The sequence below is a fragment of the Halichoeres trimaculatus genome, unplaced genomic scaffold (assembly GCF_033239565.1).
Source record: "Halichoeres trimaculatus isolate MK-OKI-2021-1 unplaced genomic scaffold, fHalTri1.1 fHalTri1_scaffold_19, whole genome shotgun sequence".
NCBI lineage: Eukaryota > Metazoa > Chordata > Actinopteri > Labriformes > Labridae > Halichoeres > Halichoeres trimaculatus.
In genome coordinates, this window is record NW_027437197.1 from 15,515,820 (window position 1) to 15,534,234 (window position 18,415).

At 40.1% G+C, this 18,415-nt stretch overlaps 4 protein-coding genes across 4 annotated transcripts; 2 read left to right on the forward strand and 2 right to left on the reverse strand.

Annotated features, from left to right (window-relative positions):
• Positions 1 to 319: 319 nt before the first annotated feature.
• rab20 (RAB20, member RAS oncogene family) lies at positions 320 to 3,596 on the reverse strand. Its single transcript, XM_074694788.1, has 2 exons — positions 3,181 to 3,596; positions 320 to 1,485 (listed from the first exon to the last, which is right to left on the reverse strand). The coding sequence occupies exons 1-2, from the start codon at positions 3,368 to 3,370 to the stop codon at positions 887 to 889; spliced, it is 789 nt and encodes a 262-aa protein (XP_074550889.1). The 5' UTR covers positions 3,371 to 3,596; the 3' UTR covers positions 320 to 886.
• Positions 3,597 to 5,083: 1,487 nt separating this feature from the next.
• naxd (NAD(P)HX dehydratase) lies at positions 5,084 to 10,001 on the forward strand. Its single transcript, XM_074694786.1, has 11 exons — positions 5,084 to 6,164; positions 6,253 to 6,678; positions 6,891 to 7,041; positions 7,138 to 7,183; positions 7,286 to 7,374; positions 7,989 to 8,101; positions 8,555 to 8,601; positions 8,723 to 8,827; positions 8,919 to 9,039; positions 9,156 to 9,279; positions 9,374 to 10,001. Exons 1-11 carry the CDS (start codon positions 5,651 to 5,653, stop codon positions 9,522 to 9,524), a joined length of 1,887 nt encoding a protein of 628 aa, XP_074550887.1. The 5' UTR covers positions 5,084 to 5,650; the 3' UTR covers positions 9,525 to 10,001.
• Positions 10,002 to 10,601: 600 nt separating this feature from the next.
• Positions 10,602 to 14,204, forward strand: ing1 (inhibitor of growth family, member 1). Its single transcript, XM_074694787.1, has 4 exons — positions 10,602 to 10,736; positions 11,632 to 11,815; positions 12,053 to 12,201; positions 13,267 to 14,204. Exons 2-4 carry the CDS (start codon positions 11,677 to 11,679, stop codon positions 13,900 to 13,902), a joined length of 924 nt encoding a protein of 307 aa, XP_074550888.1. The 5' UTR covers positions 10,602 to 10,736; positions 11,632 to 11,676; the 3' UTR covers positions 13,903 to 14,204.
• A 509-nt stretch (positions 14,205 to 14,713) lies between these two features.
• ube2al (ubiquitin conjugating enzyme E2 A, like) lies at positions 14,714 to 18,079 on the reverse strand. The gene is made up of 6 exons (XM_074694197.1): positions 17,878 to 18,079; positions 16,442 to 16,522; positions 16,305 to 16,330; positions 16,001 to 16,090; positions 15,831 to 15,919; positions 14,714 to 15,521 (listed from the first exon to the last, which is right to left on the reverse strand). The coding sequence occupies exons 1-6, from the start codon at positions 17,919 to 17,921 to the stop codon at positions 15,393 to 15,395; spliced, it is 459 nt and encodes a 152-aa protein (XP_074550298.1). The 5' UTR covers positions 17,922 to 18,079; the 3' UTR covers positions 14,714 to 15,392.
• Positions 18,080 to 18,415: the final 336 nt, after the last annotated feature.

An 18,415-nucleotide genomic window follows, 5' to 3' on the forward strand; every position in this document is an offset into this window, starting at 1 on the left:
CAAAACCTCCAGGAATGGTTCAAACTAAAGATGAGCTGAAGTCACCCATGCTTCAAATAACATCACCACAGCCTGGTTGTAGCATGCCTCACTCTAGGAATGCAGCTACATGAGCCATTTGAATATTTAGATTTGTAATGTTTCCCTGTAACTTTTTTTACGTTGACCCACTCACAGACTAAAGGTAAGGAACTTAAAAAGTTAAATAAATCCTGGATCCTGGATTTAAATTTGAAGATGCATCATTGCCACCCAGCAGTTCAATAAGAACAGGTTGAAGTTTAATTCTTTTTAACAAAATTATCATTATCTTTAAAATCAGCTTTTCCAAAACATTCTCATTTATTCACTTGAAAATTCCTCTGGGAGATTAATTATTTACAGTCATTGAAAGTTTCCACATTTTGTAATGAAAAATATAAACGACTCATTTCAGCATTAGAGAAAACAAAAGTGTGTTTTATGAAAATCTTAAAGCATAAACAGTCGAATCTGCCGACCTGCTGACTATTAGTGCTGTTAAAATGTGTGGTTCTAGATCTGAAACATTAACAAAGAGCAGTGTTTGACGCTTTAAGTGTGTTAATTTTAACCCTTTAGGGTGAAAAGTGCAGCTTCAGTCATCTTGGCAAATGTTTCTACGCTCTACTAGCATTAATTTCCCTTCCTTACAAACACATTAAATGTTGCTGGACGCTGTGAGGATAAAGCTAGGTGCTTATTCTGGCTGCCTTCACAGAATAGAGAAATGTGTGTGTGGGTGTGTATATGATTCCAGAGGTAAATGATGCTGTGGGTCTCAGTCAGAGCACAGAAGTAGTACCATCACAGTGTGTGTTTGGTGTAGATTGTCCTTCATTAAAAAAAGCCACCTCTTTGGCTAATCCTAGCAGCAGGAGGATTTTGCCCGTTTGTTGTTTCCCCCCCTGAACTCCTCCAGGTCCACTGTGGGAGACTCCTGGTTCTCATCCCTCTTCCTCAGGATGGAGGGCAGCACCAGGTCAAACAGAGTCTCAAACAGAGTGTCCACATTGTAGCCTGTCTTTGCACTTGTCTCAAAGCACATCTTCTCTGCGGGCAGGCTGCTGCTTTCTTCCAGGCCTTTGTAGCGCAGAATTCTCCCGTAAAGAGATGCTGCATCCTCGGCTGTGACCTGCTTCTGGACCATCACACCAGAGAGAGACGCAGGGGAGGCAGGGGGAGTGGGGCACGCAGACAGGACTTGTGGATCTGTCCTCACCTCACTATCAGTTCTGTCCTCAGATGCCACATCTGACCCCAGGGACAGCTGAGCTTTAGGGTCTGTGAGGTCCACCTTGTTGCCCACTACGGCGTAAATACAGTCATGGTTAGCGGTGTCAGTCAGGGACAGGAAGCGCTCCTCCAGCTCGGCGAGGCTCTGCCAGTTGGTCACGTCATAAGTGAGGATGATGGCGGCTGCGCCTCGGCAGTACATCGAGCCTAAGCCGTGGAACTGCTCGCGACCTGAGAAGAAAAATACACACACAAATACACACGGTTAGAAAAAAAAAGGACACAGGGCGTAGAGAGAAGTTGTGTGAGACAGTCAGCAGTTTGAAAACAGAAACAAGCCTTGTTGTTGAAATATGCGGGAGTCTTGAAAGAGGGTATTGTGTGAGATTATTCTGCCTTTTGGAGCATCACGTTGATCAAACTTAGCTGCCAGTTTACAAGTAAATCCTACTCTGACTGTTTTATTAAATAAATGCATACATCCTTCTCTCCTGAAACTTTTTGCATCAGTTTTAGAAAGCCACAGGATGGTCTGGATGTGGAGTAGATCAGATTATAATAAAAGTCAGACTTTAAAAATGTGCCAGTCTTCCACATGCTCCAAAAAAGTACTATATTTTGTAATTTTGGACTGACATGTAAAGACAAGAGTCAAGCTTTCCTGTCATGGTTCTGTCATGTGACTTAAGAGGAACAGAGCAGACGACCAAAACCTTGACACTCTTCTCAAAAACTGAACTCCTAAATAGAGAAAAGCTCATTCATTCAGAAAACAAAGCAGCTGATATGTTGTTTTCAAACAGGTTTCAGAACGTCACTCACAGCTGTCACTCTTCAAAGCTTTACAATCTCCTCTGTTTTGTCTCTGCAACAGAATCCTTGAAATGAGTCAGCGCTGATGAAGCGTTTCTCTTCCTCTACAGCAAGGCTGCAGGTCACAGAGTTCCGGTAATGTTTTAGTGCTGATACAAACCGTCTTTTCTTATCTCTGTGGCTAACCAGCTTCACTTTTGTGACGCGTGTGTGAGTTTAAAGGTTCACACAATAAGTTGAAAGCTTTAACCACCAAATCATTCCTGCCATTGTCTAATTTGGTTATTTCAGGGAATAATGTCATGAGTCAGTGAGGCCTGCAGTGATCCAAAGACTTGGGAACTAAGTGTAAAGTGAGTATTATATTAAAAACATACTGGTTCCTCAGAACTGTATGATAAATTCTGACAGACATCGACGGGTCAGACTGCTCCAATATTGAGCAACATGGTACAAACACTGAACAGTGACTGTTATTTAGCAAGCAGGAAACAGGAAAACGTTCTATGATGTGTGGAAATACATATTTACATTAAAACAGCTATTGGATCAGAACAGCAGAACATACAGGAAACAGAGCATAGCACATTACATGTATTTGTTTAGTTCAATAAAATGCTTTATTATTTATCTATTTATTTATTTATTTATTTATTTATTTATTTATTTCTCTTATTAATACAAATTGATACAAAGAAAAAAGCAAGTAAGATTACTGTATTTGGTTAATTATTCAATTGTGTGGCTGCACAGATTAAGAGATTAATTTTTGAGTTGTTTTAAATGTTCTTTATCCTTAAAGTGGGAGGGATAATCCTATTTCATCTTGTTTTAACCTGCATTTATTCTGAAAGCTTTTGAACGACAGGTTGATGATGTTTCTTTTGTCAAGGGCATCATAAACAGTCTACCTGTGCGTATCAACAATAACACAGGCAGTGAAGGCCACAGAGTGCCAGGCAGACAGGCAGGCAGGCTGCCTGAGCGGTCACATGGCAGTGATTGCCTCAGGTGGTGGGTTCACGGGTTATCAGGTAAACAGTCAGTAGAACAGAGGAATGAGACCTGATAAGAGTTCAACAGTGTTTAAGGAAGAACATAAAGGGGGTTTACCAGCTGTGTCCCATATGGAGATGTTGTACGGTCCCCACTGTTTTAGGAAAAACGCCCCTCCGACCGTGCTGATGGTGTCTTTAAATTTCCTCTCCGTGTACCTGTGGAGCAGCGACGTCTTCCCCACGTTCATGTCTCCCAGGAGGACCACCTTCACGTCGGGCTTCTTCATCTTCGACACTTCGGGCATGATGCTGGGTCGGGTCCCGCTATGGGGCAGGAAACACGGACTAACTCGTTAAATTAAGAGCCGATTTATGATGAATCTTTCTCTCTAACATCATTTTAGGTACTTAAGTCGATATATGTCAACAAGCACGAACTCATCTCAGTCTGTCGCGTGAGTCCAAACTTCTAAAGTAATTGAGGTAAAACAGGAAGTGTGGAGCCACAGGTCCAAGGGGCGTGTTTTTCCCTGGGTACGGACTGTCAGGTTCATCCAGAATCAGGCTATCGTACCGCCCCCAACTGTTTGATTTGTATGGAAGCTCGTTTCCGTCAAGTAATTAAAAGATAAATCAAGGGAAATACATATAGAATTTGCCCTTTAAACAATTTTGGGGCATGTTTCTGTTTTTGACATCTGATTTGTCACACCTAATCTCACAAGTCTCTTGGTAGGCCATGGTTGTACTCTTAAGTATGACATACATATAAAAGGACAAATAAATAGAGGGAAATTTAGTCTCTGAGGTGTCTTAACTGTGGGAATTCCTCTTCAGACTTATTGCGATGCAACATAAAGAGTGTTACTCTAATAGAGGTGTTTACTTTGACTGTCTGCTTTCAGCTTGAAAAGTAAAATGCCACTTTTTATTAGAGGCCAACTTCCAAAATTTAAACTACATATGAAAATATTAACAATTATACAGTCTATGATATTAACAAAGACTGTGCTGGGTTTAAGTTTAAATGAGGAAGTTATTGTGACATACTTGCTGGGTCACATTGCATTGCGATCCATCTTTATAAGCATGAGGCAACAAATGTTACAAACAGAAATGCAAGTTCATCATGACAATATTTTTTGTTGATGTTCATTTTAGATTATAATATAATAAAAGAGGATTTTGTTTTGAGGTCTTAACTCGATGCTCTCTTGGTTGGAAGTACAATGAAATAAACCAGTGTGGAATAAGTATTTACTCAACAGTATTAGTAGCCCTTGCAAACCACCCCCACCAGAATTTCATTGTCTTGTTTGTTTGTTTGTTTGTTTGTTTTTTTATTATTATTATTTTTTATCCCACCAGGGAGCGTTTAGTCATTTTGAAAAAAAAGTTGGATGTATAGATAACAGTAAAGGATGATAATCTGGAGAGGAGCTGGGTTGATTTGTTTGGACAGCCCAAAAAGCTTAGTCTTTTCTCTTCATTATTAATCCCAATTTTATTAGCTTAAAGCTTTATTAATGATTGGTCAAGATTTTTTTAATTAGAGTTATGCAGCTAAAAAAAGCTGACGTCACATTTAATCAGAATCCAGCGGCCATCAGAGGAAGTGCAGTTTCAACGACTTCCGTTATTGCTGTAGCTTTAGCTTCGCCGGATTGCTGACAGCTCCCAGCCTTCTGAGAATCTGAATTTCCGAGGCACATTTGAAGGCAGCACGCTGTGTTTTCTTCCTGTATTGCTCTCTTAAGGGGTAAAGTCGCCTCATGATCCGGATCATCTCTGTGCAGCTGACAGCGCTGAAGCGTGGGTCCTCTTTAGGTAAGAGCAAGAAGATGTGAACAACAAGAGGGGCTGTCACGTGTCAGTGGAAACACGTAATAAAAGGACAACATGCCTCAACAGAGTCAGATACTCGCCTTTTGCTTGATCACAGTTACGCTGTCAATTATCGCCACTTCGCTCTTTTTGCACGAAGAAGGTATATGATTTAATGATTTTGTATCATGTTGTAAATACATTTTTCAGGGCAGCACTATGCTGTTATGTTATGTACAATGAAGCTGCCCGTTTTGTTTTCGTGTGAGGTGACAAGATGACTTAAGGGGTTTTAGGACCCTGCAGAAACCTGGTGGGCGGGCGGGAGGTGAAGTTACCCCCATAGGACCGATCAGAGGTCAGTTCTGAAGCCTCTCTTTGAAGGTGACGGCTCCCAATGAGGCTCGAGACACTGATCCTGGGTCAGTTCCGTCAAAGTGCTACGCTACGCACTTTGGGAACGACGTGAAAGGATAAACATAGACGACTAGGCTTTAGGTAGCATTCAAAGAGTTGGATTTATGATCTATTGTTTTGATTCCAAAGTTGAAACTATAATAATAACCCAACACGTCCTGTAATGGTGCCTTTTCGGCAAGTTTTGACCGCTGATGTTGTTTGGGATAACCGAGTCCCGCAGCTGTGATGCAGCCCGCAGCAGAGACCCAGACCAGACGTCCATCATAATCCGCAGTGTCAACATCTCCATTCGGCTCATTGTGCTGGAGGTTACACCGTAAGAAAACCTGCTTGGATCCGATATGCAAGTGAACACAACGCGAGGCTTCTTGTGGTCGGATGTAGAGACGAGGACCTTGTTGAACATCTGGGGGGAGCAGGACATCCAGACGGCTCTGGATGGAAACTTCCGAAACAGCTTCGTGTACCGAGACGTCTCCCGGAGGCTGGCCGCGATGGGCTTTGAACGGACACCTGAACAGTGCAGGGTGCGGATCAAAAGCCTCAAGAGACAGTATTTGTTAGCAAAAGAGGGGAATCTGCGGAACAACGGACAGTATCACAAGATTTGTAAGTTTTATGACACCATGGAGAGGATTCTGAGCAACCGGGCAGCTCTTGACCCTCAGGAGTTCATAGAGAGCGGGGTGGGAGGGGAGGAGGCCGGGGATGGCCTGGAGGAGGATGTGGAGGATGCTCAGGATGGATACTCTGAGAGCACAGGGGAGTGCCCTTACCCTGCTGAGACTGAAGTCAAGTTGGAATACCCGGCTGTCCCCATCTCTATTCCTGTTAAAGTCACAGTGGGAAACAACAGTAAGTTCTCCATCTGTTGATTTAATTTACAAACTAATATTTATTTATTTTACATGATCACAAAAACTCTCACCATTCTCTTTTGCAGGCTCTTCAGTTCGCCTACAACACAGCAGCCAGTCAGCCAGTAATTTACCAACCAGGTCGCCAAAACGCCCACGAAAGCGGCGGTCTAACTTCCCCATGGAGAAACTAATGGAGCAGTTCCTTGAGCAGAGTGCTCAGGCTGAGGACAACTTTTATCGAATGGAAGAGCAGCGCTTGCAGGCAGAAGACCGTCGCAGAGAAGTTGAACACACCAGAGAGCTTCACATGCTGCAGATGCTTGGTCAGATGTTTTCGACACTCACCTCCTCAAGATCTGGGTCTGCAGCCTCTCCATGTAAAACTGCTCCCCCGGTGTTCTCCAGTGCCTCCTCATCATGTACACGTGGTCACCCTAAACGCCCTTCACCCCAGAGAGACTGTTTCACCCGACAAAGTCATCTTTCAAGCCCTGATCCTCAGGCATTAGGTAGTGGTGTAATGGGTGCAACGTGGACGTGGAGTGTGTGAAGACTAAACATAAATGTGTTCTATGAAAGCTGCCACTCCATGTCCCTTCTGTGTTTTAGTGGGGTGGTTTGGTACTAATATATCCATGCAAAGTCAAAACATAGATCAGACAGTAATTCTTAATGAATAAGTATTCACACCTCAAAACATTTGCTTTCTTTATTCCCTCAGTATTTGAACGCTGCTATAGTTTGGGCTCCACGTCACACAGAGGCATGGATGAAGACTTCCTGTTGCTTGCAAAGAGCATAGTTCCTCCACTGACATCTAAAAAGCACAAGGGACAAGATGGACGCATTGGGATCATTGGAGGATGCCAAGAGTATGACATATAAACACCAACTCGTCCTCAATATCAGCATCATAAACATACTTTTTCACTCACAACAATTATTCTTTATATCTCAAACCCCTAAAGCTATACAGGAGCTCCATACTTTGCTGCTATCTCAGCATTAAAAGCAGTAAGTGAATCTGTTCATACTTATTCAAGATCCATTATTAATGTTGCTGAAAATGTTCTTTATTATTATTATTATTATTATCTTTGTTTGTTTTGTTTCAAGGGGGCTGACCTGTCCCATGTTTTCTGCACCAAAGATGCTGCGACTGTTATCAAGTCATACAGCCCTGAACTCATCGTTCACCCTGTTCTGTAAGTAAAGATACATTATACATTTGTATCTATATGTTTTGACACAACATCAACTGAGATAATGAACTTACATCAACAGATAAGTAAAAGAGAACCAGAGGAGTTACGAAGAAAAATGAAATTAAGCAATGGGCTTTGGGGTGGATACAGTTTATAACAACTCAAACCTGAAAATATAATAATCTTAAAATGTAAATAAAAAGAAAGAGATCTTAGCTGCACAGACCAAGTTACTCACATCTTGGAACAAAAAAATTAATGGAAACCAAAAAAGGAAGAAAATGGAAAATGTGTTTATAATACCCATAGGAGTGTCCCCAGTGTTATCTGTTTATCTGTTGCCAGTTTTATTTATTTGTTCATTCATTCATTCATTTATAATTTTTGTCGTTATGTTTTTACGTATATGTTTATGGTCTTTGCAGTTTCAGTTTTAAAAACCAAACCTTTGAATGTAAATATCTTTAAATTAAAAAAACAACATTCCTTTTTAGCTTTTCTTTAAACTAGCTCTGGGTAATAATATGTGAAATTTATGTGTGAAATAACAGTACAGGTTTAATTTGTGCATTCAAAGGCTCTCTCTCTTTTTTTGTTTATGTTTGTGTATGAAGGGACAGTCCTAATGCAGTGGAAGAGATAGAAAAATGGCTCCCAAGACTACACAGCCTTGTTGTGGGACCAGGACTTGGCAGAGAAGACTTGCTCCTGAAAACAACGAAGGCATGTGGAATAAATTTAGAAGTTACTTCGTTGAAATTTTTATGGTTTTTTTTTTCATTTGTGTGCTTTGATGGACAAACTCTTCATGCTTTTGGCTCTATGACCAATCAATATGGCATTTCTAATACAATTCTCTGAAAACTCATGACTTGCATATTTTGAGAATGTCAAAGAACTGACAGGAATTTTTTTTTTTTTTATGTGATAAAAAAAACTTTCCCTGAAAGAAACACAGAGCTCAACTTTCTGCTAAAGCAGATCCTGGTTGGTGGAAACAGAAACAAGAAATCTTTTTGGTAAAAAAGAGTGATTTAAGCAAAAAAAAAAACAGTATTAAGAACAGGAGAAACATCTGAAACTTTTTTATAGATCAACTTAAAATGAGCAATAGAATGCCTCTAGAATGGCATTTAAGTTTATTTCTGGAAAACATGTCTTCTCTTTTCTTATCAGGAAGTGATCGAGAAGTCAAAAACAAAAGACATCCCTATCGTCATTGATGCAGTAAGGCCCAAGATTTTATTGTTGTACAGATGGGTTTTATTTCCAAAGCTGTATGCAGTCACTAAGTGTGTGTGTGTGTGTGTGTGTGTGTGTGTGTGTGTGTGTGTGTGTGTTTCACCAGGATGGATTATGGCTAGTTACACAGCAGCCATCTGTTATTCAAGGGTACCAGAAAGGCATCCTTACTCCAAACTTCATGGAGTTCACTCGACTGTATGAAGCACTGGTGGGTCTTTGAGCAGAGTAGGTCTTTGAAAATTTAATGAAATTTAACACAAGTATGTGTATTAATGTGATTTGACATGATTTTGCCACAGCATCATGAGCCTATGGACAGCAGTGATCATCAGCGCAATGTCATGCAGCTCAGCGCAGCCATGGGGAACCTGACTGTGGTGCTCAAAGGACAGCAGGATCTTATTTCTGATGGCAGTAAAGGTTCATATCAAGTAGTAAAAATATATACATATGAGACAAACTTAACCAGCAGATCCTGTGAAGCAACACTCAATTGGAATCTCTACAAATATTTGAAAGTTATTTCTCATTTTTAGTCATCAAATGCAGCCAAGAGGGCAGTGGGAGAAGATGTGGAGGACAGGGAGATCTTCTGTCAGGATCTATGGGAGTCTTTGCACACTGGGCTCATACTGCCTCTGCAGCTCATATGGTCAGAAGGTAAAGCATGTTATGCTTCTTTTGGTAACATCGCTTTTAAAATGTGGGAATTTTGCTTGATATAAATAATTTCTATGCTTTTGTTTTTTTGCAGTGGGAATCCATCCTTAGTTGCAGCATTTGCAGCTTGTTCTCTTACAAGACAGTGCAACAATCAAGCATTCCAGCGACACGGCCGGTCCACCACTACATCGGATATGATCCAGGAGATTGGATCAGCCTTCAGCAAGCTTTTTGAAAGCTGAAAATATTCCCTAAACAATTTTACAATACACAATTTTTTGTTTTTGAATGCTTTTCAGGCATTGATTTTGACAAGTTGAAAATGAACACTAAATAGAAATTTAAGAAATTTGACTTAAGGTTACATGTAAAACATGGCATATTTATTTTTTGTTACTTTTTGAAGTGCTCATTTCCACTCACGTTATTGCAGTGGGTGTTAAATTGCATCATACTATCTGAGAGTTAACTGAAGTGTGATCTTACGGGCCTGTCATTCTGGCATCAAGTTAAATACAGTTTTAAAACCATTACAGGCCTATATAAGCAACATGCTGACTGGTGTTGAAGATTCACAAAGTGACACCTAGTGTCAGTATAACAAAGACTTTCAAAAAACATTTTTTGACAATTGGGGTTTCCCAAAGACACTGAGATACCAATAAATATTTCTTCACTGTAAACCATTAACCTGTTTGAGATTTGAAATAAAATAAAAATATGATTTTTTTTTGTCAGTGACTTTTTGATGAGCGTGCTGCATCATGAAGGCATGTCTTTGTGTCCACAAGATGGCATTTTTAACCTGGAGTATTGAAACACATGATCAAGGCAAAGAAATGATAAGTAACAACAGGGGTATAATAAAAACCTAATCTGAGAATATGATCATCTCTAAAGATTAAAAAAAAAAATCTATCGAGGAAAAAATTTGAATAAATTTAAGTATTCGTGTTTTTTATGATTTTTAGAGATATTATGAGTATGCGACGTGCAGCTTAAGTATATGAAAATCGAACCTAAGAATATGTATACTTCTAAAAATTAATAATACTTAGAAAGTAAGGGGCTACAAATTACAAGTGTCCCCCAAAAAATTAAGCTGGTAAGAGTGGGAAAAATTATGACACTATCAGCATTCCATACAGTTTGCGAAAGATAATATGTGCCAATTTGTTCCTTGGGAAAAGTGAGACACTTTTGCCTGAAAATGTGTCTAAAATGTAACAGTTTGCGAACTGATATGTAGTAATAAAGAGTTTTCAACGAAGGACGCGTGAATCATTGTTTTTACGACCAAAACGCCGTAAATGGCATTCTCTTGAAAACTGCTTCACATTTGACTGAATTATGACACTTAGTGCCTCCCTTACAATGCTACGGTCTGCTCCATTCAGGACCTAGCGTTAGCAGCCACCTCATTTGTCACAGAAATACTCCCTCTGTCCAAACGGGTAAGGTCATCTGCAAACTGTTTGGAATTTTTAAGAATTGAATAAGTTTCGTGAAGTTCTTGTTGAATGCTTTCTTAAGTGTAATGATAAATGAAGCGGTACCATACGAAGCGTTATGATTGGAAAGCTAACAGATGCTAATTGGGCTAACAGTTGCATTGAAACAAAACTGCTTGCACTGCGCCAACTGTAGGAGACAAAATGACGTATTATTATATGTTTGGTGCTCCTTACTAAATTGATTTGTGGTTGTGTTGTGCGCTTATTGCTTAAATAATCGTAGCAGACTGGTAGTCGTACCGTAGTAATAACTGACTACAGCGATAAAAGCTGGTACTTTAGCCGCAGTAACGGATTTATATGAGCCCTGATTACATTAAAGGGCGATTCTATCTATTACATTTTAGTTTATTTTCTTTATAAATATATATTAAACAATATGACCAAGCTTATAGGTCACCAGCGAGTCAGACTGGCTAACAGAGAGTGGATGCTAAGCTATCTTTGTTGTCTGCGTAAACCTTGCAGAATCGTCAACACGTCTGAACATATTCCAGTACTTTGATATCCATCAAATTCACGCATTCATAAATTCCTTATAGCTTCCATTTGCTGCTTACTTTTCGGTTTCCCTCATAGTTTAGCTCTATGTTGGCAGAATCAAAGTACACGTAGCAATATCAAGATGACTGACTCCAGGGCAGTTGCACACTCCCCCATCAGGTTCTAGTCAATTTTATCTCACAAAATAAGATTCAGTGAGTAAGAAAAGCTGATTCGAGAGATTGTAGTGATAGTTGTGTGGAAAACATCCCCAGAATGAAAATAAATTCTGCACTTCAGAGCTCTGCAGCAGCCGAATGCATTTAATCCAACTGTGATTTATTGTTAACAGGTGCTGGTGCCAAAATATCCGAGGGAGGGTGAAGACGGATTCATAATGTTGAACCCAACCAATGGCGATCCGAGCCATGTTGTTGTGAATTATGTTGAAGAGTATTTGGACCTGGTGGAATCCCTGCCTTTCGATTTGCAGAGGAGCGTGTCCCTCATGAAGGAAATCGATGCCAAGTATCAAGGTGAAGAAATTAGATGTGCAAGACCCAAATCGATAAGATTTTACTTTGCAGATATCTTAGTTCAGCTTGAGAAACATTGCAGCTTCATTTTTGTGCTCTATTCAAAGATAGCAGTAAATATTGCTGTCAGTAAAAGGGAAATACCTGCTGTTGATTTGATGGTGCTGGTGGATCTTGCAGACTTCTGTTTTGCCCTTTACAGTTCCACATTTCTTACATGGATTTTTGATTTTGCAGATGTTCTTAAAGAGCTTGACGACTGTTATGAACGATATCGCCGGGAGTCCGACACGCTCCAGAGGCGAAAGCTCCAGCTATCCATTCAGAGAGCGCTGATTCGCAGCCAGGAGCTTGGGGATGAGAAGATCCAGATTGCGGGTCAGATGGTGAGTACAGAACCCTGAGCTCCTACTCACTGCTACACTTTCCAGTCTCTGAGTAAAATTCTGCACAAATTTTTCAGAAAGTATTTTTCTGTTGAGTGAATAAGAATGGAAAAACTGGTACATGGGATTACTGAAAGGTCTTTTATGTGAAAGTAAATGATTTTGTGATTTACATAGATTTTAATTGAACTGGAGTCAGTTTCAGGAAAAATCTTCCTGGAACTTTTAGAAGATGTTAGCAGTAAACTCTGGATCCTCTTTTAATAAATCCACAATAAAGGGTTTCTAGGCACATAACACCATATTTAACCTTCCGCTTGACGTGTGTGTTATGAACTCTTTTCAGTCTCTCATATAGTCATCTTGTGCAGTATTTTCAGTGAATAGAACTGGGTAAACTTTAATAAAGATGCATTGCAGGATTGAGAATGCTAGAGTCAGTCTTGATTTTATGTATCAAAAATTTTAGTCATCCTATTCAGCTGAAGAGAACAGCAGTTGGAGCTTTGTTTACGTGATAACCAGTGTTGGGTAGTAACGGGTTAACTACTTTTTGGGTAAAAAGTAGTGTTACTACTGAAAATATGGTGACAAAACATAGTTCCTTTTCAGTTGGGCACAAGATAACTTTCCCAGGGACCGGTTTGACAGCAACACTGCCTCAGCTGCGAAAATGTGCAACAGTCGCAGGTTTTTATTCCACACTGAGGCTAGTACGCCCAATGGCATGCAGAGAGCAGTCAGTTATCATGGCATTATTGTTTTTCTTGACAAGTGCTCTGTAGAAATTTTCAAAAAAAGAGCTCAAAAGTGTTACCTGCTATGTCCTCCATAGTAGAACTTTATGTAGGCCGATACACATTTGGGAAATGAGATAGGGTTTTGCCCAAAGTCAAGCACCATAAAAGTAACGTAAAAGTAATGAGTAACAGAAAAAAGTTTCTTTTCGTAGAGGGTAACTAGGTAAAGTAAGGGACTACTTTTTCAAGAAGTAACGTGTAATGAGCAAACACTACTTTTTAAAAGCAACTTCCCCAACACTGGTGATAACTTTCTTCGTTTCAGGTGGAGCTGGTTGAGAACCGAACACGCCAAATCGACTGGCATTCCGAGCTCCTCCTCTCCTCTCAAGAAGCCCCGGAGACACACGTTCCAACAGCAACATCCATGACAACCACTGCAGCATCCATGATGTCATCAGTAGCAGCAGCCACCATCACTTCGAGCAAAACCAGCCACCATGACAAGAAGCGGGACGAGGTCACCCCAGGCTCAGGCGGTGTCGACAAATCTGGAGGGAAACGCTCAAGACGCCAGAAGAATGGAGAAAATCGTGAAAGTTACGGAGGCCTGGAGCACGTCGAGGATGTCGGAGTGGGGGCATCACGAGAAAAGAGAGCCAAGACGTCTTCAAAGAAGAAGAAAAGGTCAAAGGGGAAGTCAGAGAGAGAAGTGTCGCCTCCAGATCTGCCCATTGATCCAGACGAGCCCACGTACTGCCTGTGTGAGCAGGTGTCGTACGGAGAGATGATCGGCTGTGATAACGATGAATGTCCCATCGAGTGGTTTCATTTCTCCTGCGTCGGGCTCCATCACAAGCCGAAGGGGAAGTGGTATTGCCCCAAGTGTCGGGGTGAGAACGAGAAAACTATGGACAAGGCCTTAGAGAGGGCCAAGAAGGAGCGGGCATACAACAGGTAGCTCAGTTCATCTGCTCTGATGAACGTTATTGCCTAAAATGTGTGTTTGTTGCATCTTTGTTTCAAGTTACAGTAAGAGCAAATTGTATTGATGATAAGGATCTTGTACATAGTTATTTTTGTAACGGCTGTATAGCTCAGAACAAGATTATTCTCTCTGGTGTGGAGTATTTGTAACTAATGGACTCAGTACAATATAAACCTGCATGTAATCGAATGTCTGCACTCCCGTCCCTTCTGTTTTTGTCATGCATGCAACATGAAACCATTTCATTCTTTGTGCTCAATTAATAAATGAAACATTTCTAAACTAGTGCATCATCTTTGGAGACTTCCCAATATCTCACTCCAAGTTACAGAGTGTTCATGGAGATTAACACAGAGAGTGGATAGCCCTGTTCCTGTTATATAGGTTTTATGGTAAGGTCAGCGCTCCAGTACTCAAAGACCATCAGTGCATTGATCCCTCTGTTGATACTGGCCATGATGACATCACCTCCGACAGTGACTTGTAATGGGGCAGAAAATACAAAGTCCGTGTTCTGTTAAAACTGCTCCAGTTCAGTTAAAGCCAGCACGAGGCTCAAGTTATTAGATTTCAATAAGTTTTCTTTGGAACTAAAAATATGGAAAGGGCCGCTCAAAGAAGGAACATCTATACCTAAAAGATTAAATCTCAGGATGATCTGTATTTGGTCAGGTTTCAACTGAATTCTACCAAAGTGGACAAATAAATCTGAAAAAAGCCTGGGAAACAGCATTGTGAAAGTGTTCATGAATATTAGTAGTCACAGAAACTCCCCCTTTAAGGATGACTTTGCCTCTTTTATTTACAAGTGCTGAAAAAAATGACATGGGAAACAACCAGTGCAAAATCTGTACATAAATTCAGTTGCAGGTTTCTTATATACATGGGTACTGAACAGGAACGTGAATACACTCTTTCTGTCATGCATGTAACAGAGTTCACAACACAGCAAGACACACGGTGTAGAGATGTCAGATTTAGTAGAAAGTCCATGATGCTCGGGCTGTTCGTCCTCCACAGAAAAAGTAGGACAATGGAGAGCCCGGACAGACTGCCTCGTGAGAACAAACTGACAGAGAGAAGGAAAAGGAGCACAACAGAAGTGGAACCATGACTTCATCAATACACCCTGCAAAACTTTCACATAGTCAGTCATGGGGAGTAATGACAGCAAGGTAGAACACACCAGAATTTTTGGGTAACAGCCCACAAGTCCATACTGACAAAACATCGAGGCAAGATTCAGCACATTTCCCCTGACATGGAAAAGGGGAAGGGGAATAGAAAAAATAAATCCCTCTGGGTGGGCAAAAAGAAAACATTCTATGAAGGGATGTTGGAGGTAAAGTGCATAAAAGCTTAAAATCAAAAAGGTGGGGGGCCCAAAAATTAAGAGGTACTCCACTAAAACTTGCAGCACACACAGCTTGACAATGAGGAGAGCAGGGACCAGGGCAGTCAGGTCAACTGTCTCTCCAGCTTTGTTCTACGATAGCAGACACACGCTTCTCATACTCCCGCTTGTTCTCCTGGTACAGCTGAGCGGCCTGGCTGTTGGCTGGACTGTTGGGGTTTGGCTCATCAAGCAAGGACTGCGAGAAGAACAACATTCAGGGTGAGAACAAGAAAGTGAAAAAAACAAAACACTAATTCCTCTGGATGATAAGCCAACACAAAGCTACTCTTTTAGAACCAGTAGGCACCGGGTGTTAAGTTTTCAAATGATAGTATTTTTAAAATTTGATTCACTTTTAGCTCTGACATTTTAAGCTGCTAAGGACTGATTTGATTCTGAATATAAACCCCAAAGCTGCACTTATTCCTATATTCCCCTAGTTTTTTTGTAAAATAAGGTGTTTCTGCATTTGAAACAGCTCATGCTGTTGGTAAACAAATCTCACCTGGATAGATGTAAGAATAGAGGACACATCATAGGTAGGACTCCAACGGTTCTGTAGGATGTCCAAACATATACTACCATCTGCATAGACTGTGAGTGAAAGAACGATGAGAAACAGCTCAGAAAACAAACATTATAATGTACCAGAGAGATTAAAAATAATGTTCTTACCATTTGGATGAAACATCTTCGACACAAATCGAACTGTGGGAGGTTTGTTGGGGTATTCTTCTGTGAACTCTACAATGAGTTTAAATGTACCTGGGAAAAAGATGCACGCACAAAATAAGCTACAGAATGTGTATATATTAATGCAGCAGCATATTTCCACTCATTGAAAAATAAGGGCCATTAGATAATAAAGAAAAAAAAGAAAAGTTATGGGATTTAAATAGACTCAGACTAGGGCAATGTATTACTTAAACACAACTCTATAACAGAGAACAATGATTCATTAACATGGTAAAATACTCACCATCTTCAAAAGGAGTTCCTTCAGGGCTGTGAGGTTAAAGAAATAATAAAACTTGTTAGTTTTGCATCTGATTTAAAAAAAGTGTATGTACTGTGCAATTGGAAGAAAATTTCAACCCAGCAGCTTCAGTGCCTTACCCAAATATGACTGCATTCCACACCATGATGTTGTTCTCAGACGGGGCACCACTGACACCAGCTGGAGGGTCTTCTTGTAGCCTTTAAAGCAGTGAGGAATAAGTCAAAGGAGAATCTAATAAATGATTTAGTTACCTTCATTTAAGATAAAAATTGCAAATTAGCAAGGTCACCCTGGACTCCTGGCTTGAGTAAGCATGCTCAATTGCATGGATTATTAAACTTCAAGATGTATTATTAGGACATTTTAACTCTAGTGTTAATTTTCATAATTTTCAGAATGTACACTAATTTTGAGTTTTTTTAAATGCCACAGATATAGACTCTTGAACCCCTACAGAATTTAGAGGCGTTTGTCTAAAGAAAATATTCACAACCTGAACGCAGACAGGTAACAGTGTAATTTGAGGAATTTCTATTGCACAATCTTCAGTCTGTTGTAGAGTTTGGGAGACTTTGCATCACAGCAACACTTCTCATTGACTCAAATCTTTGTTGATACTTTTATTTTCACATTCCCAGACTGCCAACAAACCTGTCTCAACTCCACCAAACTAACCACACCCAATACCTGGATTTTGTCCAAATAGTCAGATGTACACGTCAGAAAGGTGTATCACAAACCTGGTACTGATGACATAATATAAGATGAAAGTCTGTTTGAGGAATCTGAAGTAACCAAGTTCACTTAAATCAAAGTTAAATTGGTTTTATTCACATTTGTACATAAAACTTTATCAAATTTTAAAAATAATGTCCGATATTCACAAACCAATGCGTGAGATCAAGAATACCGAAGTAATTCTGACAAAGGGAAATGAACATAGTAAAACCCCCTTTGACTTCATGCCGTTATGATGTTGTACACGATGTAATGAACATTTTGAGGTCAGATCTCTTCGCAGGGTTTCTACTCATTATTTAACAGCCACCAAACCAAGAAAACAAAGTGAAACGACTGTTTAAAGACTCTGTAAATACAGCTAACCTTAGCAAATATTGTCGACAACAAACACTTTCTAATAGCTTTACATACCTAATAAATGATAAGCGTTCCAACCATTCCTGTTAGATACGTTAAACCATATGTGTATTGTCAAATAATTAACATTTACTTACAGTTGAGTTCTAAGAGTTAACTAGGAGCCTAAACTGTAACAGTAACCGACTAGCCTGTTAGCATACATTAGCTCGTAGCGTTAGCTTCCAGCCACTGGTAAAAGCCGAGCTAACCAAACTTTGTTTTCTGAGTTGATCACTGAAATACAAAAGAAACTATCGGGTTTGGTTAGTTTTTTATTTTACTGTAAATCACTGTTAATAAGTATATCAATATCTCAAAAATACTGTGCTAAGTCGACGAAAGCTAAGCTAATGTTAGCTGTATTTTGACAAATCAAATATCGGCATCGACAAAATGTTCACCATCGACTCACCGTTTAAAATCTCTCATAAGTCTTCTTCTAGCCGGGGTTGACATAGCTTATCTAGTGGAAGGGGGTATTAGAGACTACGAAGGTTATTAAATAAAAAGGTTATGTTGAATTAAATAGTTATTTTACACCCTGACAGTAACTCGGGACACAGCTACTCTTCACCTCCCGTCGGTCTCTTGATAATCCTACCTCTCTGGTTAGCCCAGCTAGGTTTACAGGGCGATACCAACTTAAACACCTAAAGGGGGGGTCATTCCAAGTAGGAATTTAAAAGAGACTAATCAGACATTAAAAGTTAACAAATCCTTCCTAATTTATTTACTTCGAGCATTTAAGAAAAATACAGTATTTTTAATTTGAAATAGATACGACATATCACGTAATTTTATTCGAAATAAATTACCTGCCCTCCCTCAACTTTCTTTGAGGGCGTCTTCTGTCATGGGGCGTGCTCACCGTGACGTACTGTTTGTGCATTGCACATGAAGGTCGCTTCTTGTGACAGGTGACTGTTGAACACCTCTGAGCCTGTGCCCAT